Here is a 24,377-nt window from a genome sequence, read left to right as displayed (position 1 = left end):
CTTCAACCTGAAGGCCAAGCTTAAGGCTGAGCGATAGCCTTTCACTGCCGAGACAGAAAGGCGCATTTCTTCCCGCAGATACACGAGGAAGTCCGCTATTGCTGGAATAGTGGCATTGAGTGGAGAGATACCCCTTCCACGACACCAACCACAAAAGACTCTCCACTTTGCTTGGTAGACTCCCTCAGAGGACCTTCGCAGGTGCCGAGACATTCTCTCCGCAACCTGTTGCGAAAAGCCTCTCTCCGCGAGGAGACGCTGGATAGTCTCCAGGCGTGAAGCCGAAGTGAGGCTACGGCCCTGTGAGGGACACCGGAGTGGGGTTGTCTAAGAAGCTCGTGTCGTGGAGGAAGCTCCCTTGGGAGTTCCGTCAGGAGTTGCAGAAGGTCCGAAAACCATTCCGCGTGATGCCATAGCGGAGCTACTAGAGTCATCGAACAGTTGACCGATAGTCTGGTCCTGTTGAGCACCCTTCTCATCAGACAGAACGGTGGGAAGGCGTACACGTCGATGTTGTCCCACCGTTGCTGGAAAGCATCTTGCCAGAGTGCCTTGGGGTCCGGGACTGGGGAGCAGTACAGGGGCACCTTGAAGTTCAAGGCTGTCGCGAACAAGTCCACAGTCGGGAACCCCACAAAGTCAGGACTTTGTTGGCTATCTGAGGATCCAAAGACCACTCGGTACTCACTATCTGCGAAGCCCAGCTCAGACTGTCGGCGAGCACATTCCTCTTGCCAGGAATGAAGCGAGCTGATAGTGTTATCGAGTGGGTTTCGGTCCACCTCAGAGTCTCTACTGCAAGATGGGATAGCTGCTGCGAAAAAGTGCCTCCCTGCTTGTTGATATAAGCCACTACCGTGGTGTTGTCGCTCATCACCACCACGGAGTGACCCGCCAGGGACCCTTGGAACTGCTGAAGAGCCAGAAAGACGACCTTCAATTCTAGCAGGTTTATGTGTAGGCACTTTTCTGATTCTGACCAAAGGCATGAGGCCCTCTGGTTCAGAATGTGCGCCCCCCACCCTTCTTTTGACGCGTCCGAAAACAGAGTCAATTCCGGGGGGAGGACGAGAAGACTCACTCCCTTCCGCAGGTTCTCGTCGACCAGCCACCACCGCAAGTCCGTCCGTTCCAGAGACCCCATTGGGATCAGAATGTCCGGGGAATCGGATCCTTGATTCCACCGGGACTTTAGCCGCCATTGAAGGGATCTCATCCTGAGGCGGCTGTTTGGAACTAGACGGGCCAGGGAGGATAAGTGGCCTAAGAGACGCAACCACGATTGGGCGGGGAGTTCTTTTCGCCTGAGGAAGGGTTCCGCCACCCTCCTCAGTCTTGCTATCCGGTCGTCTGATGGAAAGGCTTTGTGGAGATTGGTGTCTATTAGCATGCCTAGATAAACCAGTCGTTGGGACGGCTGCAGAGAGGACTTCTCGAGGTTTACCATGATCCCCAGATCTTGGCAAAGATCCAGAAGCCTGTCTCGGTGCCGAAGAAGGGTCGACTCCGAGTCTGCTAGGATCAGCCAATCGTCCAGGTAACCAAGGAGACGAATGCCGTTCCTGTGCGCCCAAGATGAAATCAGGGTGAACACTCTGGTGAACACCTGAGGAGCTGTGGAGAGACCGAAACACAGCACCTTGAACTGGTAGATCTTGTTGTCTAGGCAAAATCTCAGGTACTTCCTGGAAGATGGATGGATTGGGATCTGGAAGTACGCGTCCTTTAGATCCAGTGTGCACATGAAGTCTTGTGGTCTCACCGCAAGTCTGACCGTGTCTGCTGTCTCCATGCTGAACCGGGTTTGTTTGACAAACCTGTTCAGAGCTGAGAGATCGATGACGGGTTTCCAGCCTCCAGTAGCCTTCTCTACAAGAAAGAGTCGACTGAAGAAGCCTGGGGAGCCGTCCACGACCTCCTGGAGAGCACCCTTCTCGAGCATGGTCTCTACTTCGGCCTGAAGGGCCAGCCCCTTTGCCGATCCCGTGGCATAGGAGCTCAACGACACTGGATTCGCTGTCAGGGGAGGTTGAGATGTTGTGAACGGGACGCGATAGCCTTGGCCGATCACCGAGACCGTCCAAGCATCGGCCCCGTGTTGCTGCCACCTGCGGACGTTGCGCAACGCTGAAGGCATCCCCCCACAGGTGGACATGCAGGGGGACTGCCACCCCTAGGCTGCGGCCGCCACCCCTAGGAGTCTTGCCTCCCCTGGAGGACTTACCGCCCCTCTTGACTTTGGCTGGAAAGGGCTGGGGCTTAGACACCACCTTCTTAGCTGCCGGTGCCTGTTTGGGAGCCTTACGAGGCTGTTGCTGCTGTTGTGGCGGGGCTGGAGGCTTATAGGGCCGAGTTGTAAGGGCCCTATGGAGGAGGGAGTCCGTGCTGGATTTCCTCCACCTCTCAGCCGTTCGCTCCATGTCTTGAGGCTCAAACAGGTTCTCCCCCAGAAGGGAAGCATGTCGGAGCCTACACACATCCACGGCGGGGACCTTCGGATGGAATCTCTCGGACACAGCATCGCGACGCTTCAACACCGAGTTGGCCCACAGGGTGGTAACCTGGTGCGCCAAAAACTCGATGGAGCGGGTGCCCGAGAGCAAGAAGGTCTCTAGGGCCTTCCTATTGGTCTCCTTGGACAGGTCCTCTGATCGCAATAGGATGCCCAGAGATCCTAGCCAAAAGTCCAGCCACGAAGTGGCCTGCATGGCACATTTAGCGACCTTCTCGTGGCTAAGGATCTCTGCCGCCGAGAACGACACCTGCCGGGCAGAGAGTTTCTCAAGGGGAACTCCCTTTGCCAGCTCCTCCACAGAGTGATGGAGAGGAAGAGCGAGGTTGTGCTCACCCAGGATCTCAAAATACCTCCTCTGCTGAAGACGAGGAGGAGGGATGAGCTTGTTCCCGGCAGTGGAACGACTGGAGGAGGCAAGAAGTGCGAGCTGAGCGTTGGCCCTAGCCCTGGCACTCTTCAGCCCCCAAGACCAGGGCAGAGCCGCACTGGTCTTAGGGGCTTTCCGAACGTCAAACACTTCATCCAGAATCGTGTCTTTGCCTTCACGGGGGGCGATGACTGGATCCATAAGCCCGTTAAGTTGCCTTATCAGGCTTAGGACCTGCCAGAAGGCATGTTCGGATTCTTGCTGTTCTCCTCCCTGCGGGCTGGCAGCTAAGTCTCCTGCCCCAGGGATCTCTTCCTGGGGTGACACGTGGACATTCCCCCGGGTGGTCGTGGGTTCCTGACGAATCCTTGCAGAGGATTTAGGGACGGTCTTGGAGTTCTTGGATTCCCTCCATGGAGGGATACAGGATCCCAACAACGAGGTTCGAGGGGCCCCTTCCTCACGAGGCGATTCTCCTGCATGAAGCGAAGTCTCCCCCCCTGGTGCCGAGGGGAAGACTACCGCCCCACTGGACTCACCTGAGGACGGAAAGGCCTCGTCCACGGGAGAAGGAGAGAGCACTCGTGCAGGAGAAGGGACCTTCGCGACCGACCTCTTGGGAACCAACTTCGTCCTGGGGGAAGTCACCACGAAGTCCACTCCTCTCTTTCTCTTCAGCGTAGGAGAGACAGCCGTTGGTTTGTTACCCTGGTCGGCGAGTGCTGGTTTCATAACCCTCACCAACGCCCGTGCCAGAGGACCAAACCAAGTCTGTTGCTCCAAGGACACAGAGTCCGAAATCCTCGCTAAAGGGAAAGGGATCGGGCGATCCTTTGGAGTGGACACCACGGTACCTGCCTGAAAAGAAGGTGGGGAAGAATGATGTACTAACCTCTCCTCGTCCTGCACTACCAACCTGTGTTTGGGTGGAGATGATCCCGAGTGCCGTCTAGGAGCACGCGCTCCTGCTGCTACCACCGGCTGCGGAATTCGCCGCGAATGATGGTCGCGCGGGCGCGCAGGCGAGCGGTTGCGCGGTCGCACGGGCGCGCAGGCGAGCGGGTGGGCAGGTGAATAAACGCGTGTCCGAGGCGACGAACGCAAGCGTTGGCGCGACGGCGAGGAAACGCGCTGCCGCGTGGGTGAGGAAGACGCTGGCGATGTAGATCCATAGGCGATCGATGATGAGCTGGTGAGCGCGGTCGCGCAGGTTGGCGATGGCGCGATGTGGCATGTTGAAGCGTTGGCGAGCGATGGCGAGCAGCATGCGCAGGTGAATGACCGCGCAATGGCGAGCAGCATGCGCAGGTGAGTGATCGCGCGATGGGGTGCGATGGCGATCAGCATGCGCAGGAGGGCGATCGCGTGATGGCGAGCGATGGCGAGCAGCATGCGCAGGAGGGCGATCGCGTGATGGCGAGCGATGGCGAGCAGCATGCGCAGGTGGGTGATCGCGTGATGGGGAGCGATGGTGATCAGCATGCGCAGGAGGGCGATCGTGCGATGGCGAGCAGCATGCGCAGGAGGGCGATCGTGCGATGGCGAGCAGCATGCGCAGGAGGGCGATCGCGTGATGGCGAGCGATGGCGAGCAGCATGCGCAGGTGGGCGATCGCGTGATGGGGAGCGATGGTGATCAGCATGCGCAGGAGGGCGATCGTGCGATGGCGAGCGATGGCGAGCAGCATGCGCAGGAACTGGAAGATCGCTGGCGCGTTGGCGAACATGTGTTTTTGACACACGCGCAGCACGATGTTGCGTAGTCACAGGACCAGGTAGATGGTGAGCAGGGAGCTCAGCAGGAACTATAGGATGGTCAGAGACCGCAGGGCGATGGTCCTCAAATGAGCGCTGACGCTCAGAAGAGAGCTGACGAGCAGGGCGAACATCAGGAGAGAGCCGACGAGCAGGTGAGCGTCGGCGAGCAGGAGAGTCTTGATGAGCAGGAGAGCGCTGAAGATCAGGAAAGCGCTGGCGAGCAGGAGAGCGCCTGTGTGCTAGCACTGCTCGAGGAAGGGAAGGATCCCTTAGCCCCGAAGGGACCGTTGCCCGTCGGGTGACGAGTTCTCCAGAAGGCGAAGATCTGGCAGGAGATGGTGAACGGTCTGCAGAGAGGTTCAAGGAAGACGGAGCTGTAGGTTGAGGCTGACGAGGAGAGTCCCCCTCGGAGGATGAAAACCCAAAAAGGCGCCTCTTAGTCCCCCTGTAAGGGGAAGGGAGGCCCTTGCGGCGTAGCGGACGGTGAGCCTTACGGCGGAGGCAGCCTCGGGGAAGATCGTCGGGACCATCGGTCCTCCAAAGGGGAGTCTCCGTCAAAGGACTCACTTCCCCCTTCGAAGGATGTACGGAAGGGGGAGGAGAGCCTTTAGCACCATCATCCGCAACAGCACCTGCGGCGGATTGCCCAGCCACGTCGGAGGCCTCTGTCACCACGACGTCGACAATAGACAAAGGGTCTACCTCTTCTACCGCCGGCGACTGCTTAACAGCGGCCCCCAACGAGACAAGGTCAATAAAAGCGACACTGGAGGGCAAGCCCTTAAGCCTCAGGGACGACCAAATCTGTAAAAGATCATCATTGGTTAAGGCATTATCAATAACCTCCCCTGGAGGAGGAGGGGGAACCGCCTCGCTATGGGAGGCGACGCCCTCTCCCCCCACCCAATGTCGGGAAACAGAACAAGGGCCTGCGCTTCCACTCAGCCGACTCTCCTTAGGAGGCGGACGAGGGGGAGCTTCGGAGGAGGTTTGGGCGGCGGAAGAAGAGTCCCGAGAACCTTCCTCCTTCAAGGCTAACCCCGAAGGAGAATGGTCTCTCTTGGACTTCTTCTTACGCCGACGGCCAAACCTCTCCCACTGGGAGGCAGACCACTACCTGCACTCACGGCACATGTTCTCCTGGTCACACCGTCGGCCCCGACATTGACATTGAGGGCAAAGGGTGTGCGGGTCCGTAGTTACGTCCGACATGAAAGTCCCGACGACCGGCAACTCCAGGGCATGTACGCATTGTAAAGAAATAATAATGAAGGTCAACTTCCAACCAACACACACGCTGAAAAGAAAAAGCAGAAAATTAAAGGCTGTCACGAGGACGATGAGCAGACACGTCTGATCACCGCCGAGCCAAAAGTGAAGTGAAGCAAGTCACCGGTGTGTGGAGGGGGGAGGGGTAGCAAGCTACCCTTCCCCACCCCCTGCTAACTAGCGCGGGGGTAATTAACCCTCGTTAAAACTATTGGCTCGTCATTTCAGCTGCGCTAAAAGGTAAACCCTCTGTAAATAGCGTGGTTTGTATTTCGGTTACGGAACAATTATATGTTCTTACATTTATTCACTCAGTGTAACTAAATGTACGAACATTTTGATTTACACACAATTTACTCCAAGTAAATAAATCACATTGCTGCTACTCTATCTGTCTTCCAATCTTTTTTCTTCCAGCACAGAATATAAAAAAATTATAAAATATAAACAAAATAGCAACTTACAGATTTTGGTGGGACTTGTTTTCCTAAGTTATCGTATGTATATAATCTTGAAAAATTTGTAAAAATCCACCATATATGAGGAAGTTTCACTCCCTTGGTTATAGGGGCTGGATACTGGATGATGTCAAATCGTTCTACCGATGTCGAATCTTCTAAAGTGGTAGAAGTGACGTTGTTTGATGATTCATTATGTAACTTGAGCAGAATTAAAATCTTGTTCTTTATGTGGTCCCAAAATGTCTGCAAAAGAATAAATAACATGAATTAGGATTTATCTGCATTAACAGATTTCAATAATAATTTTAATATGATATTCACATCATTTCTGAATACTCCTAGAAAATAAATCACATGAATCAATTATATACATAACCAATTTTAATTTTCACAACTCAATTTGAAATGGGAAATAATAGTGTGCAAGTTTAGTCTTCAATAAGAGATTATCTAGAAAATTCATCTCACACTGGTAAGGTAATTAGCTCATAATGCCTAAATGGAATAACTACTTCCATAAAATAAGCTGCTTTCACTAGTGTGTCTTGTGCATTGCACTTTTTATGAACTTCCAGCATTGTTCTCCCCCATTTTACGTACAATTTTTGATTTGGTCGTAATGGTCTTTTCCAATGTAGATGTTCAGCTTCCATTATATCCTCCGTCAACGAAACTGGAAGGAGGTTGTTTTACGTCTTGTTTGTGTATGTGTTTGGTACTGAACGGCTTCCTGGTCACAATTTTAATTCATATAGTGAAAAGTGCAAGGATTAGCTGTTATTCAAAAAGCTGGAAATGATTAAATTTTGAAATGTCAAGGTCAAAGGTCAAGGTCTCAGTCAAGCAAAATGTCCAATTCACATAATCAGTTGGACATCATTGTCACAGATACTTCACACTTGGTTCATATTTGTGAATGAAAATCCAAGCCAATTAATATATTTTAAGGTCAAGGTCAAGGTCGAGAAATAAGCTGCCGCACCGGAGGTCTGCACTCTACTGAGTGCCCCCTCTAGTTTTGTTCCTTATTAATAACTGCAGTGCAGCCTTTAGGCCAAAGGTATGAATTTAGGAAATATTACTCAGTGCTCTGATTAAGCTAATTTATAATAATACTGTACCAGTATGTGGTTTACTTGCTGTATTAACGGCAAATCCAAGTTCATAAGAACTCTTGGGATATTAATACAATGATGAGATAAGAAATTGAAAATGCAGTCAATTTAAAAATATTTACAAACCATTCCACTCATAAGCAGGAAAAAGAAAAAAATACACAAGCTTCAGCCTTCTTTTTATAGAATACTGTAGTTGAAAAACTATTCATACACTCATGTAGGATATAACCATGTGATTTTACACATTAAACAGGATACCAGACCAATTATACATCAAAATACAATACCTATACTATACAGTGAAAAAGAAACTCTTCCATTTACCTGTTTGCCTATACTTGAATGTCTATGGTCCAGCAGGTGAAGAACCATAACTCCCAACTCCAGTGAACAGGTGCATGAAAATCCTGCAACTTGATGCAGGTCACTAACACTTTTCTGAAAATCAAATATCACAAATGCAATTTTTTTTTTAACAAAACTTATACAATGAAAAATAAAGCATCATACAGATTGCATCTAAGTAACACTTAACCCTTTTACCACCAGGCTCTTTGGAAATTTCCAACCCTTAACCCCCAAGGGGTTATTTTTTCCCCAGTACATTTTGCAGCATATTTTCTTTAAATTGCTCTAACAGCCTTAATTTTTGTCATAGAGAGGTCGGGTTGGTCTCATTCTCTTGGAAAATGCCTGAATTTTCTCAAAAAATTATCAAAAATATGAAAAAATAAATTTCATGGGGGTAAAGGGATGGCTTTTGTGAAACGTACCAGTACGTCCTTTGGGGGTAAAAGGGTTAAAACTCAGAGAGAGAGAGAGAGAGAGAGAGAGAGAGAGAGAGAGAGAGAGAGAGAGAGAGAGAGAGGTTTGTGTAAGTATCAAACTAATGCAGTAGAATATAAAAGAGCACACCTCTTCCAAGCAAAGCAATTATAGTTAAATAAAATGAGAAAATTGGAAGTTTGGCGAAGAAATTCTTTAAACCTATAATGGCCAAGCTAGTTTCTCCTGATGGCAACCAGCTAGAGCTACATAAATATCAGTCCAAAATTCAAAATAAATGTTTTCAGCAAGTTTAATACATATTACTTCAATTTCCCTTTCAAGGTATAAAAAAAAGCAATTTTGGCACAAGAACCAGTCCTTACCTTCAAACCTTCTCGGCACATAACAGTGATTAGGTCCCACGTTACTAATGAGATTAATTGTTCAAAAACAGGTGCTTCCTCCAAAGCAGCCATTCCCAAATTTGAAGATATTAGAGGCTCATTCACAAGAACTGTAGAAACTCTGGGATGAGTGGCAGGCAAGGAAAGACAACCCCAGTTGGATTCAATGATGTGAAGAAGTGTGAGGCTCCACCATCGAATATCTAGGTGAAGATGTAAGAGATGGTATGCTGCAGAAAGACACTGTAAAGAGAGTATGAATTCAAATTAAAAATCTAAAGAAATTGTCATTACAGCACACAGATTTTTCAGGTACCTCGCTATCATTCATGCTTCGCGTACCTCAAAATAGTTTTGTAAATTATTTTTATTTAAAAAATGTTATTTTGATAATAAAATAAATTTTTGAATATACTTACCCAGTGATTATAATAGCTGCAGCTCTGCTGCTCGACAGAAAACTCTACGGAAAAAATCCGCCAGCGATCGCTATGCAGGTAGGGGGTGTACTTCAACAGCGCCATCTGTCGTCCAAGTACCCAGTACTCATTGTAAACAAAGAACTCAATTTTCTCCTCGGTCCACTGCGTCTCTATTGGGGAGGAAGGGAGGGTCCTTTAATTTATAATCACCAGGTAAGTATATTCAAAAATTTATTTTATTATCAAAATAACATTTTTCAATATTTAACTTAGCCGGTGATTATAATAGCTGATTCACACCCAGGGGGGTGGGTAGAGACCAGCAATATATGTTTACATTATTATGAGCTAAGGATTTTTTATTTCATTTTAGAAGTTATCAAAATAACAAAAATAAAATAAATAGGTACCTGGTAAGGAAGTCGACTTGAACAATTACTCTGCCTTTTTAAGTACGTCTTCCTTACGGAGCCTCGCGATCCTCTTAGGATGCTGAGCGACCCCTAGGATCTGAAGTATGAAGGGTTGCAACCCATACCACAGGACCTCATCAAAACCTCTAATCTAGGCGCTTCTCAAGAAAAGAATTTGACCACCCGCCAAATCAACCAGGATGCGAAAGGCTTCTTAGCCTTCCGGACAACCCAAAAACAACAATAAAAAACATTTCAAGAGAAAGATTAAAAAGGTTATGGAATTAGGGGATTGTAGTGGTTGAGCCCTCACCCACTACTGCACTCGCTGCTACGAATGGTCCCAGAGTGTAGCAGTTCTCGTAAAGAGACTGGACATCCTTAAGATAAAAAGACGCGAACACTGACTTGCTTCTCCAATAGGTTGCGTCCATTATACTTCGCAGAGATCTATTTTGTTTAAAGGCCACTGAAGTTGCGACAGCTCTAACTTCATGTGTCCTTACCTTCAGCAAAGCTTGGTCTTCCTCACTCAGATGTGAATGAGCTTCTCGTATTAATAGTCTGATAAAATAGGATAAAGCATTCTTTGACATAGGCAAAGATGGTTTCTTAACTGAACACCATAAAGCTTCTGACTGTCCTCGTAAAGGTTTAGTTCGTCTTAAATAGAACTTAAGAGCTCTCACAGGGCATAAGACTCTTTCTAGTTCATTTCCAACCATATTTGATAGGCTTGGAATATCGAACGATTTCGACCAAGGACGAGAAGGTAGCTCGTTTTTGGCTAGAAAACCAAGTTGTAGAGAACATGTAGCCGTTTCAGATGAAACTCCGATGTTCCTGCTGAAGGCGTGAATCTCACTGACTCTTTTAGCTGTGGCTAAGCAAACCAGGAAAAGAGTCTTTAAAGTGAGATCTTTAAAGGAGGCTGATTGTAGCGGCTCGAACCTTTCTGACATGAGGAATCTTAGTACCACGTCTAAATTCCAACCAGGTGTAGCCAAACGACGCTCCTTCGTGGTCTCAAAAGACTTAAGGAGGTCCTGTAGATCTTTATTGTTGGAAAGATCTAAGCCTCTGTGACGGAAGACTGATGCCAACATGCTTCTGTAACCCTTGATAGTGGGAGCTGAAAGGTATAAAAGGAAGTCAGCTATTTGAGTTACAGAGGTACTGGTCGAGGATACAGATACTGACTTGCACCAGTTTCGGAAGACTTCCCACTTCGATTGGTAGACTCTAAGGTTGGATGTCCTCCTTGCTCTAGCAATCGCCCTGGCTGCCTCCTTCGAAAAGCCTCTAGCTCTCGAGACTCTTTCGATAGTCTGAAGGCAGTCAGACGAAGAGCGTGGAGGCCTTGGTGTACCTTCTTTACATGTGGCTGACGTAGAAGGTCCACCCTTAGAGGAAGCGTTCTGGGAACGTCCACTAGCCATCGAAGTACCTCGGTGAACCATTCTCTCGCAGGCCAGAGGGGAGCAACTAACGTCAACCTTGTCCCTTCGTGAGAGGCGAACTTCTGCAGTACCTTGTTGACAATCTTGAACGGGGGGAATGCATATAGGTCTAGATGTGACCAATCTAGGAGAAAGGCATCTATATGAACTGCTGCTGGGTCCGGGATTGGTGAGCAATATATTGGGAGCCTCTTGGTCATCGAGGTTGCGAAGAGATCTATGGTTGGCTGGCCCCATGTGGCCCAAAGTCTCTTGCACACATCCTTGTGTAGGGTCCATTCTGTTGGAATGATTTGTCCCTTTCGACTGAGGCAATCTGCCATGACATTCAAGCTGCCTTGGATGAACCTCGTTACTAGCGAAATGTTTAGACCTTTTGACCAGGTGAGGAGGTCCCTTGCGATCTCGTACAACGTCATAGAGTGGGTCCCTCCTTGCTTGGAGATGTACGCCAAAGCCGTGGTGTTGTCCGAGTTCACCTCCACCACTTTGCCTTGAAGGAGAGACTTGAAGCTTTTCAAGGCCAGATGAACTGCCAGTAGCTCCTTGCAGTTGATATGCATTGTCCTTTGACTCGAGTTCCAAGTTCCCGAGCATTCCCGACCGTCTAATGTCGCGCCCCAGCCTGTGTCCGATGCGTCCGAGAAGAGAACGTGGTTGGGAGTCTGAACAGCCAGGGGCAGACCCTCTCTGAGGCTGATACTGTCCTTCCACCAAGTCAGGCAAGACTTCATCTTCTCGGAAATGGGGATCGAGACCGCTTCTAGCGTCTTGTCCTTTTTCCAGTAAACAGCTAGGTGATATTGAAGAGGACGGAGGTGTAGTCTTCCTAACGATACGAACTGTTCCAGGGATGATAGTGTCCCTATCAGACTCATCCACTGCCTGACTGAACACCGTTCCTTCTTCAGCATGTTCTGGATGCATAACTGGGCTTGGCTCGTTCTGGGGGCCGACGGAAAAGCCCGAAAAGCTAGACTGTGAATCTCCATCCCTAAATACACAATAGTTTGGGATGGGACCACGTGAGACTTTTCCATATTGACAAGGAGACCCAATTCCTTGGTCAGATCTAGAGTCCACTTTAGATCCTTCAGACAGCGACGACTGGAAGAAGCTCTTAGAAGCCAGTCGTCTAAATAGAGGGAGGCTCGGATGTCCGCTAAATGAAGGAATTTGGCTACATTCCTCATCAGCCTCGTAAACACAAGAGGAGCTGTGCTTAGGCCAAAGCACAGGGCTTGAAACTGGTAGACAACCTTTTCGTAAACAAATCTCAGAAAAGGTTGGGAGTCTGGGTGGATGGGGACGTGGAAGTATGCGTCCCTTAGGTCTAAAGAGACCATCCAGTCTTCCCTTCTGACCGCTGCTAGAACGGACTTTGTGGTCTCCATGGAGAACATCTGCTTTGTGACAAAGACATTCAGCGCACTGACGTCTAGCACCGACCTCCACCCTCCTGTCTTCTTTGCCACTAAGAAGAGACGGTTGTAGAAGCCCGGGGTTTGATGGTCCAGGACTTTGACTACCGCTCCCTTTTCTAGTAAGAGAGACACCTCCTGTTTCAAAGCTCGTCTCTTGTCTTCCTCTCTGTACCTGGGAGAGAGATCGATGGGAGACGTTGCTAGAGGGGGTTTTCGTACAAACGGGATCTTGTACCCCTCTCTGAGCAACTTCACAGATTGTGCATCTGCGCCTCTCTTCTCCCAGGTCTGCCAGAAGTTCTTGAGTCTGGCTCCCACTGCTGTCTGAAGAAGCTGGCAGTCAGACTCTGCCTTTAAAGGACTTGGTTCCTTTCTTCTTTCCACGTCTCCCTTCGGCATGAGCACCTCCTCTGCTGGAGGCTCTGCCACGAAAGGGCGGAATAAATCGGGACGCTGGAGTGTCCATCCTTGGTCTAGCTGACAAGGTAGGCAAAGGGGTGGCTTTGCGAGCAGAAGACGCAACCAGGTCATGAGTGTCCTTCTGTATCAAAGAAGCAGCAATCTCCTTAATCAAGTCCTCTGGAAAGAGGCACTTAGAAAGAGGAGCAAACAGAAGTTCGGATCTTTGACAAGGTGTCACTCCAGCTGACAGGAAAGAGCAAAGGTTCTCACGCTTCTTGAGGACTCCGGATACGAACGATGCAGCAAGCTCATTAGACCCGTCACGTATGGCCTTGTCCATGCAGGACATGATAAGCAAGGAAGTATCCTTCTCTGTCGGAGAGATCTTCCTACTTAAAGCTCCCAGACACCAGTCTAAAAAGTTGAAGACCTCAAAGGCTCTAAATATCCCTTTCAAAAGGTGGTCTAGGTCCGAAGATGACCAACATATTTTCGAGCGTCTCATGGCTAGCCTGCGGGGAGAGTCTACAAGACTTGAGAAGTCGCTGAACGTCAACATGCGGCTGGCAGGGTACACTGGAACGCATGGGTGGCAGAACTCTCTCAACTGGAGTGCGCAATAAGGTCGCCTCAGCGTCCACAGGACGCACAACCGAGTGTGAGGTTGGTTGTAGGCAAGAGGCTGGTGCAGCAGCAACCTTCTCCGCACGAAAGTCCTGCATCAGTGACGTTAATTGGGACTGCATGGTCTGCAGCAAAGACCACTTAGGGTCTGCAGGAGCAGGTGCGGCGACAGACGGTGTAACAGTCTGAGGCGGTACCGCTTTGCCTCTCTTAGGAGGTGAGCAGTCATCGGAAGACTGCAGCGAGTCCGAACTGACCCAGTGGCTACAACTGGGCCGTTGGACTTGCGCGGAAGGGACCGACTTGCGCTTAAGTGGTCGTGAGACCTTGGTCCATGGTTTCTTGCGAGAAACCTCTTCCGCAGACGAGGAATAAATGGGCTCTCTCGTCTTTGTGTGGGTGGGGCGATCTTGGGTAGATACGCCCGAAACCACGGAGGGAACGTCTGTTCGCTGATTAAAGCCTCTCGAACCCATTGGTCGTACGACATTGCTTCTCCCCTGGACTTGGGAGCTTGCAAGAGGTCCCGGACTAGGAGGACGACAGGCACGAACAGACGAACCCTCAAGCGCAACACTATCCACAACACTATCACTCACTTTATCACTTCCCACTGCACTTTTACACTTCAGCTCCTTGACGTCCGCCATGAGCTGGTTACGGTCACTAGCCAGGGACTCAACTCTCTCACCCAGAGCTTGGATGGCACGCATCATATCAGCCATCGAAGGTTCCTGAGTGCCAGAAGGGGGATTAGGAGCAACCACTACAGGGGAAGGAATAGGTTGTGGGGCATGAGGAGAGGAAAAATCAACAGAACGAGATGAACTTCTCCTGACTCTATCTCTCTCTAGCCTACGTGTATATTTTTGGAATTCGATAAAATCGAATTCCGAAAGCCCAACGCATTCCTCACATCGATCTTCCAATTGACAGGTTTTATCCCGACAATTGGAACAAACGGTGTGAGGATCGATAGAGGCCTTCGGAAGACGCCTTGAACAGTCCCTAGCATTACACTTCCTGAATTTAGGGACTTGAGAAGGGTCAGCCATTTTGAATTGGTCAAAGGGGAATTCAAAAACTATCCAAAGTCATCAACAAATAAACCGATATCAAAAAAAGAATGCAAGGATTTATTGAAGAGAAAGCCTGCACAGCGAAAGCTCAAAACTAGAATAGTGTACTTCACCAAATAGTTGTGAAAACAAATCCAGTTAGCAACAGCGAATTAGTAGGTCTTGCCGGTAGCACGACAGAGAGAAAATTGAGTTCTTTGTTTACAATGAGTACTGGGTACTTGGACGACAGATGGCGCTGTTGAAGTACACCCCCTACCTGCATAGCGATCGCTGGCGGATTTTTCCGTAGAGTTTTCTGTCGAGCAGCAGAGCTGCAGCTATTATAATCACCGGCTAAGTTAAATATTGAAAAAATAATTTTAAAATATATTTTTTCATGCTTATGAATAGCATTTGCACTTAACAAAAGAATATTGAATGAATAATAGAAGAAATATTTGGCCTCCCATGACATTTCCTGCAACAAGTCCTTCTCATAATTAATCATGCAATTGATAATCATTTTCATAACCAAGTTTGTTTAATTAATTAGAATAAAACTATTCTTATGAGACAGCTTTCATAATTTAATTTATATTTTCTAACCATTTCAAAAATCCCAGAGCTGAGTAAGGACTGCCATATGATGAATTATTTTAAGAATGTATTCCCCAATCAACCTCTTGTTAGAAAGCTATCCACATATGATTAATCACCTTATTAATTTTAGAGGAATGTAACCCAGACGAATAGCAAGATCTGCCTGTGTTATTTAGCTGCTTGGTGTAAAAAGACTAATGGGAACAAATAATTTAGACTGAAAAATGCAGCCGGGATGGGACTTTTTTTTTAAAGTCTTTTCATAGTACACTTTTAAACTGCATGCCTTGCAATGCAAGGAGAGCTGGCTATTATGGCAATCTACCAAAATCTTAGCATATAATATATAACCTTTCACTCATGGCCTTGTAGAATATCCGCTCAAACTCACCTTATTCCCACGAGGTGACCCCGACGACGTCACATGCTCTGGCAAGTCGTGCAAGGGACGCATGTACAACAGCAAGTCTAAAATTTCTGCTATAACGGTTTTCACAAAGTTTTCATTGCAAGCATTTCCACTCGCACAAGTGACCATGTGAGAGATCAAACCGTTGAAAAATCTGGCAACTTCTTCACGTACTTTGGGATACTGAGCATCGTGACAACTCTGACTAAGGCATACGTTAGACTGTGCCCCTCTTTCTAGCTCAGACACAGCTTGTCTGCAATAATAAATAAAGTATATATGAAGATCTATGACCTTTTTGGCAGAAAATCTGAAGTGAAAGAAATCTAAGTGCTACTCACATTTCAAATGGTCTTATTAATGAAAATTACTATTCATAAATATTTCAGACAACCAGTAATGACTTACTTATATAGGTAAAAATATGATGATGACTGTGCTAGGGAAACTTTTCAAAAATTTTAATATCAATTTTTAATTGATCAAATCAAAATTGGCTGTCCAGGAAAAATCTTTAGTATACTATCGTATGCTCTACAGTATTTAATTCAAGGCAATAAGTATGCCACACAAGATAGAGGCCAGTTTTATATTATTTAATTATCTAAGGTATAAGTAAATTAGTCATATAAAATATTCAATTTCAAATTTAATGTTTTAATAAATGGGGGGGAGGGGGCTATATTACACAACACTAAGGCAGGATCTTTTTTTTTTGCAGAACTTCTGTAAAATGTTGGAAAGTCACACAAGGAAGAACCAAGACCTAAATGGCTGGAAGGCTCTTTGTGGCACAGCATTATTTTTTTATATGCTATTGAGGCTTAAAGACATTCACTAAGTATAATGACTTGACTAATTCAAATTAAAAAATTTAATAACGTACAATAAAACACATGCACAAATATGATTCTGTAATTTTCAATACAGTAAGAAAACACAGCCAACTAAGGATTCCATTGCACTGTGCCTAACACAGCCCATGGGTGGGGGATGCTATTCCACAATGCCTTTCTATGCATGTCACAGACAGTGCTAGGGGTAGGTGACCAAGGCTTGGGCCGTGACACGCAGTCACGCCCTGACTCCCATACATTTCCTGTCTATCCCGCTTGGCTAAGTAAGTAACTGGAAACCAAAAAGGAAACATGGTGATGTAACACCAGTCCCGCTTGATTACCGGGATAACCAAGAACCTGAGTCCTGGCAAGATACATAGACCTGTGGCTTCCTTCCCAAAGGTCTGTGAGCCGGTAGGGAGTCGTTCACCTCTACTAAGCGAGGTAGCGTCCAAAGGAATCCTTCCTAACACGACAGCAGACAGTACTTCTTCCTCTAATCCTTCATCTAAGAAGAGGTGTGGACAGAGTCGGAAGTCGAAGACAACAATGAGGAAAATGAGTAATGTAGGAGGATGAAGAAGAATGCACATGTTTCGTCCTCTTTCCATCCCTACCTTTAGGCTCAGCAAGCAGAGGAGTCAAAATCTAAGAGAGCCAGACAACGACTCTCCCCCAATGGGAGAACCACAGGGGTTGCCCCAACACTAACCTCAACCCTGGACAAGGAGTTGTCACTTACAGGGGAGCAGAAGCCCAAAAGGGGTGACCAGGTTAAGGAATATGCATGAGGAATCCCCTTTGGCAACGGGGGAACACGTCCTTTTGGTCCCAGGGCCCCCAGGGAGGGGGAACCATTGCAGACCTAACAGGAGACACTGACAGTGGAGATACACTGATCATGCACTTTACCACTGGCATCAACAAGGAAGACAATGGCACTGGGGAGCCTACCTGAAAGACCTAAAAAGGCCAAAACCTTCCTTAGGTCATACTCGCTGTCAGTGTTAGCACAAACAGATAAGAGTCTCCCACCTCAGATGGGGTGTAGCGAACACTGGGGGAACCCCACACGCCACCAGAACCTGAAAACTCACCGACGTAGCTACGAGGGCTTCTTGCTTCTGATGCATACTCCCCAGGGATCAAGCCAGGATTGTACTAGCAGACTCACTCAGAAGCAAAGCTCTCTTCCTTCCCCTCAAAACATATGGCTGACAAAGCAAAGGAGCCCCGCCCTACACTCAACACAGGATTGATTGCTAACAATCATGCCTCCAGAGAGAGTACAAAGAGATAGTGGATCTACAGCCAGTTTAACAAACCAGATGTAAAGTTAGTCCTCCCAAGATCGAGTGTCTTGCTTCACAACATGACAGACTACAGACAGTATTAACTTCCTGAAAGAAAAGGAAAAATTGGATTAAGGATCCATTAGTACGTCTGTACTCGATGCGGCCGAAAGTGTAAGTGAAGAGACTTCAACAGGTAAGGGGGCAGGGCTCCTTTACCTCGCTTCCACCTGTCATTTAACTGCTCATTAAGAAGATTCAGCCAGCGCTGAAAACATATTCCCCATCTAAAGGAAGACTTTGTGTAGGAAAAAAACTCAGACGTCGAATATGTATCATCGGATTTACAGGGTCAAAGAGGTAGTGGGCAAGGCTTTGGAGCAACACCAATCTGTCCGAGGATAAAAATTTAATTACTGTAGCCTATTTCAACTAACTGTATTTGTTCATTAATGCTATCTTTGATCATGTAACATTTGTAAAATACTGAAAAGCTATTAGATTATAATCTAATTTTGTGAAAGGCATTTGTAAGGTACTGAAAATGCTTATTTATTTTAGAGCATAGTCTTTCAAGGGAAAGGACACCTTGATGGGTTACCTAATACTGAAGACATCCCGATTCTAATTTGTATAAACTTTCACGAAAGTAAAAGAATGAGTCTTACCTAACACACAAAAAATAGTGTTCCAAATTACACTGCACGTTGTCAGCTGTTGATGGTAAATAAAAAGTGTAATCTGATGAAATGGAGGAAGATGGATTCTTCTGCTGGATAAGATGGAGTAATGCTCTTCTGCCAATGCACGATGTATCGCTGAAGCTCTCTGTCCATCGGGCTTCTCCTTTACAGGAAAAAAGCAGCAATCCACAATTGACGGGCTGTTCCAGTGGTTCTGGTGAGAAATGGGCAAATCAAAATTATTTCTACTTTAAAAGGACATGAGATGTAATTATTATTATTATTACTATCCAAGCTACAACCCTAGTTGGAAAAACAAGATGCTATAAGCCCAGGGGCCCCAATAGGGAAAAATAGCCCAGTGAGGAAAGGAAATAAGGAAATAAATAAATGAACAGAACAAATTAACAATAAATCATTCTAAAAAAGGCAACAACGTCAAAACAGATATGTCATATATAAACTATTAACAACGTCAAAAACAAATATGTCATATACATACATATACCATGGCACTTCCCCCAATTTTGGGGGGTAGCCGACATCAACAAAGAAACAAAAACAAAAAGGGGACCTCTACTCTCTACGTTCCTCCCAGCCTAACAAGGGACTCAACCGAGTTCAGCTGGTACTGCTAGGGTGTCACAGCCCACCCTCCCACATTATCCACCACTATAAAAAGACTCATGTCCGCCTGGTCAACAAAAAAGCATTTGCTCCAACTTTGAACTTTTGAAGTTCTACTGATTCAAATACCTGATTAGGAAGATCATTCCACAACTTAGTAACAGCTGGAATCAAACTTCTAGAACAATATAAAGTAATGAAGAAAAACATTACCATGTGTCAAAGCGTACTTTCATGTACAGTGAACCCTCGTTTATCGCGGTAGATAGGTTCCAGTCGCGGCCGCGATAGGTGAAAATCCGCGAAGTAGTGACACCATATTTACCTATTTATTCAACATGTATATTCAGACTTTTAAAACCTTCCCTTGTACGTAGTACTGTTAACAAACTACCCTTTAATGTACAGAACACTTAATGCATGTACTACAGTACCCTAAACTAAAACAGGCACAAATATTAAAGGTGATTTTATATCATGCATTTCCTAAACATGCTAAAAAGCACGATAAAAAATGGCAACCAATGTTTTCTTTATATTTATCTCTGATCATAATGAAGAAACAAACTGGAGGTAAAGCTTTGCTTATTACCCAGACATATTTCCCATACTTTTCCCTTAGAACTACATAACATCTTCCTACTTTAGATATATATATATATATATATATATATATATATATATATATATATATATATATATATATATATATATATGTGTGTGTGTGTATATATATATATATATTTATATGTATACACATATACATACCTACATATATACATACATACATATATACATAAATACATGCATACATATATATATATATATATATATACATATATATATATTACTGTATATATATGGGTTATGGAAAAAATCCGCGAAGTGGTGAATCCGCGATGGTCGAACCGCGAAGTAGCGGAAAAAATCCGCGAAGTGGTGAATCCGCGATGGTCGAACCGCGAAGTAGCGAGGGTTCATTGTAATAAAAATTAAGTCCAACACCATAGGAATGCCAAGGCACAAATACTGTAATTGCCAATAAGTCAAAACTTTAAATGCAATTGTTGAATATCTATATTATTATCATTACAAGCTAAGCTACAACCTTAGTTGGAAAAGCAGGATGTTACAAGCCCAAGGGCTCTAGCAGGAAAAATGCCCCAGTGAGGAAAGGAAATAATGAAATAAATAACTACATAAAAATTAATGAATAAAGAGTATAAAATATCTTAAAATCAGTAACAACATTAAAATGGATATGTCATATATAAACTATGAAGACAGACTTATGTCAGCCTGTTCAACATAAAAACATTCACTGCAAGTCCGAACTTCTGAAGTTCCACCGATTCAACAGCATGATTAGGAAAATCATTCCACAATCTTGTCACAGATGGAATAAAACTTCTAGAATAATGTGTAGTGTTGAGCTTTAAGATGGAAAAAGCAAGACTGTTAGAAATAACTGCATGACTATAGTCCATTTCTTTTAGCGATGCATATTTGCACCGACTCGCAGTGGTGCCCTTTTAGCTCGGAAAAGTTTCCGGATCGCTGATTGGTTGGACAAGATAATTCTAACCAATCAGCGATCAGGAAACTTTTCCGAGCTAAAAGGGCACCGCCGCGAGTCGGTGCAAATATGCATCGCTAAAAGAAATGGACTACATAATGGATGGTAGTCTAGGAAGATTTGCATGCAAAAGATGGTCGGAATTATGAAAAATCTTATGCAACATGTATAAAGAACTAACTGAACGATGATGCGAGAGATAATTATCCAGATCAGGAATAAGAAATCTATTAGACAGCAAGTTTTTGCTATACAAATTAAGATGAGAATCAGCAGATGAAGACCAGATACGAGATAATGTACTCAAAACAATGTTGAAAGAATGAATTAATACATTTCTTCAACTATGCTGACCAGATTCTCATTCAAGAGAACAGGCAACACTTTTATACAATTGTGAACAAATCAAATCCAAAAGATCATACTAGTGAGAAAACAATTAAAGGAAGAATTATCCAAATGGATTCTGATAGATTGAACACAAATAAAAGTTATGCCTGCCATAAACTTTTATAACCTGAATCTCATGACATCCACATTCATAGTAGGTTCTGTCGTAATATACCCTACCATTTCCCTTACCCTATGAATGCCATTGTTTCAAAATTATTGGTTTCTTAAATCTTGGAATACGGAGCTCAGATGAGTGCCTCATTTAAGAGACCAGTTTCTGAGAATAATAGAATATTATACTGTCTGGAGGCAACTGCAAGGTCTGTCATATTGCCATGCAGTCCACGAATATTGCGATATTGCAATACCGGTACATTAGATGACACTGGCGAAGTCTAGGATCCACTGGACCTGGATTTTGCTCATCTCCAGACAGAATTAGGACTAAAAGCAATAAAAAAGTTTCATCATACCTGAAAACAAACTTAACATTAACGATGATAAAACAATATCTTTATAGAATAAAGACAAAATGTCAGAAAAAATTGGTCAACGTAGTGGAGCCAGCATATCATGCAAGGCTATGTACCATCCAGGATTGCCACTTCAACTGAAGGGAGGACATTAACGATGGTTTTGATAAGGAATACCCGTGAGAAAGATAAAAAGTCATAGGGTAAAGACCTCTTGAAAAATCACTAGGCATCAATGGGCCCTCTATTAAGTCTGCCACACACACCATTTAAAAATATTTAAAGAATAAGAGGAAGAGAAAACAAATACTGTAGAATAGTGTGCTTGAGTGCACCCTCATGCAAAAGAACTCTAACACAAGACAATGCATGACCATGGTACATAGGCTATAGCACTACCTAAGACTAGAGAACAAAATTAACACCTGGGATAACCAAAATGCCTTATATACATAGTATACATTCTGCAAAACATGGCTAGAAAGTTGGGCCAAACAACTGTACATATACTGTATAAGAAAATGTATCATCTAATATTAGCCGTAATAAATTCATGTTAGCTATAACTTGCTTTGCTTCATCATCAGTTTTACTCTTTAATTATCATCAGAAAAAATTACACCTGTAAAGATATGTAACCATAAACATAGGCAACCAATATACAGTATGCACAGCATTTGCACGATTCAAAATGACAAATTCGTAGATAATTTGTATTTTTCCTAACTATACAAACCTTAGCTATTTACATGGGGTAATTACTTCGGCGTAGCTGAATGACGAGCCATAAAGTTTTAATGAGGGTTTCCTACCCCACCGCTAGTTAGCGGGGGGGGGGGGGGGGGGGGGTAGGGAGGGGTAGCTAACTACTCCTCCCCCCTCACACACACCGGTGAATAGCTCACTTTACTTAGAGGTACGACTTATCTTGGGGGACAGGGCTGGCAGGCACATAACTGTAAATAGCTAAGGTTTGTATAGTTAGGAAAAATACAAATTATCTACGAATTTGTCATTTGTTCCGTAACTGAAATACAAACCACGCTATTTACATGGGGTGACTTAACCCTTAGGAAGGGAGGTATGTCCCCTGCCATACTGGCTTTGGCTTGCCCGGGGGCCCCGAACCAGAGTCTATAAAAAGAACTCAGGGGTCGAGGGGCCCCTGCACCTCGCAGGCAGTTGTGAGACTGCTGCGGCTTACGTAAGCTGTGTGTGAAGGTGAGCAGTGACTCGTCCTAAGAAGTTGACCTGGAGTTCTTCAGATGGAAATCTAGGCTAGGACTCTCCCAATACCACCTCGTCAGGGTATGGGGACATGACAGTATTACAACTTAATACTAGGAACACAAGGAAGCATGGTTTTCCTGCAGAGGTTCGAGGTCAGCTGTGCAAAGGACCCAGGATGCTGTTTCTCTCCAAGGGAGGAGAGGATGAAGAAAAGAAAAGGGCCAGACAGATCTTTACGTTCACACAGACTAAAACCGGGTAACAATGCCCTCAACCTTCTGCTACCTGTCCAATAAGGAGCCTGAGGTTAGACCAGCTGTTGTGCAGCCACCACCGAGCCGATAGAGAACGTATCGAGCCTCCTGTGTGTCACGTCTTGCAGGTAGTGGGCCGTGAAGGTGGTCTGACGCTTCCACACCCCAGCTTGCAGGACCTGCGTCACTGAAAAGTTCTTCTTGAAGGCCAGGGACGTAGCCACGCCCCTGACATCATGCGCTCTAGGGCGACATGAAGGAGGAGGGTCAGGATTCAAGGCCAGATGGATTACCTTGCGAATCCAGGCTGAGATGGTATTCCTAGTGACCCTCCTCTTCGTTTCCCCAGTGCTCACAAACAACGCTCGCACCTGGGGACGGACTGCAGCTGTTGTTCTTTTAAGATACAACCTCAGACTCCTGACTGGGCACAGTAGGAGATGGTCTGTGTCATCTGTTACAGAACAGAGACTCGAAACCTGGAAAGAGTCGAACCTTGGGTCCGGCACTCCCGGGTTCTGAGTCTTAGCCACAAACTCAGGGACGAACCTGAACATTACCTCCCCCCATCCCCTTGAATGGGCGACGTCGTAGGAGAGACCATGAAGTTCGCTGACTCGCTTGGCCGAGGCCAAAGCTAGCAGGAACACCATCTTCCAGGTAAGGTGGCGATCAGAAGCCTGGCGTAATGGTTCGTAGGGAGGTCTCTTAAGAGACCCGAGAACTCGAACCACGTTCCAAGGAGGAGGTCTCACTTACGACTGAGGGCAGGTAAGTTCATAACTCCGTATGAGAAGAGACAGTTCCAGCGAGGAGGAAATGTCCATTCCTTTGAGCCTGAAGGCAAGACTTAAGGCTGAGCGATAGCCTTTCACTGCCGAGACTGAAAGGTGCATTTCTTCCAGCAGATAAACGAGGAACTCCGCTATTGCTGGTAAAGTGGCATCGAGGGGAGAGATACCCCTTCCACGGCACCAACTACAGAAAACTCGCCACTTCACCTGGTAGACTCCTGCGGATGACTTGCGCAGGTGGCCAGACATCCTTTCCGCAACTTGTTGCGAAAATCCTCTCTCTGTGAGGAGATGCTGGATAGTCTCCAGGCGTGAAGCCGAAGCGAAGCTACGGCTTTGTGGTAGATATTGGAGTGTGGTTGTTTGAGTAGCTCGAGACGTGGAGGGAGCTCCCTCGGGATCTCCGTGAGGAGCTGCAGAAGGTCCGGGAACCACTCTGCATGATGCCATAGCGGAGCTATCAAGGTCATCGAGAGATTGACCGATGTTCTGGTCTTGTTGAGTACCCTCATCAGACAGAACGGGGGAAAGGCGTACACATCGACGTTGTCCCACCGTTGTTGGAAGGCGTCTTGCCAGAGAGCCTTGGGGTCCGGGACTGGGGAGTAGTACAGCGGGAGCTTGGTGTTCAGCGCCGTAGTGAACAGATCCACTGTCAGGGAACCCCACAAAGTCAGGACTTTGTTGGCTATCTGAGGATCCAAAGACCACTCGGTACTCACTATCAGCGTTGCTCTGCTCA

At 46.1% G+C, this 24,377-nt stretch overlaps 1 protein-coding gene across 2 annotated transcripts in view; it reads right to left on the bottom strand.

Annotated features, from left to right (window-relative positions):
- LOC137642774 (protein MMS22-like) overlaps window positions 1-24,377 on the bottom strand; it is a 120,553-nt gene that overhangs the window by 51,766 nt on the left and 44,410 nt on the right. For both annotated transcript variants that reach the window (XM_068375619.1, XM_068375620.1), the window contains exons 3-7: window positions 18,274-18,502; window positions 15,457-15,730; window positions 8,639-8,902; window positions 7,812-7,925; window positions 6,373-6,612 (exon numbers count right to left, since the gene is read on the bottom strand). In XM_068375619.1, coding sequence (XP_068231720.1) covers window positions 6,373-6,612; window positions 7,812-7,925; window positions 8,639-8,902; window positions 15,457-15,730; window positions 18,274-18,502 — 1,121 coding nt within the window. The remainder of the gene's footprint in view (window positions 1-6,372; window positions 6,613-7,811; window positions 7,926-8,638; window positions 8,903-15,456; window positions 15,731-18,273; window positions 18,503-24,377) is intronic.

The sequence above is a fragment of the Palaemon carinicauda genome, chromosome 6 (genome assembly GCF_036898095.1).
Source record: "Palaemon carinicauda isolate YSFRI2023 chromosome 6, ASM3689809v2, whole genome shotgun sequence".
Lineage (NCBI taxonomy): Eukaryota > Metazoa > Arthropoda > Malacostraca > Decapoda > Palaemonidae > Palaemon > Palaemon carinicauda.
The sequence above is the reverse complement of the archived record's forward strand: the minus strand, read 5'-3'. Positions and strand labels throughout refer to the sequence as shown.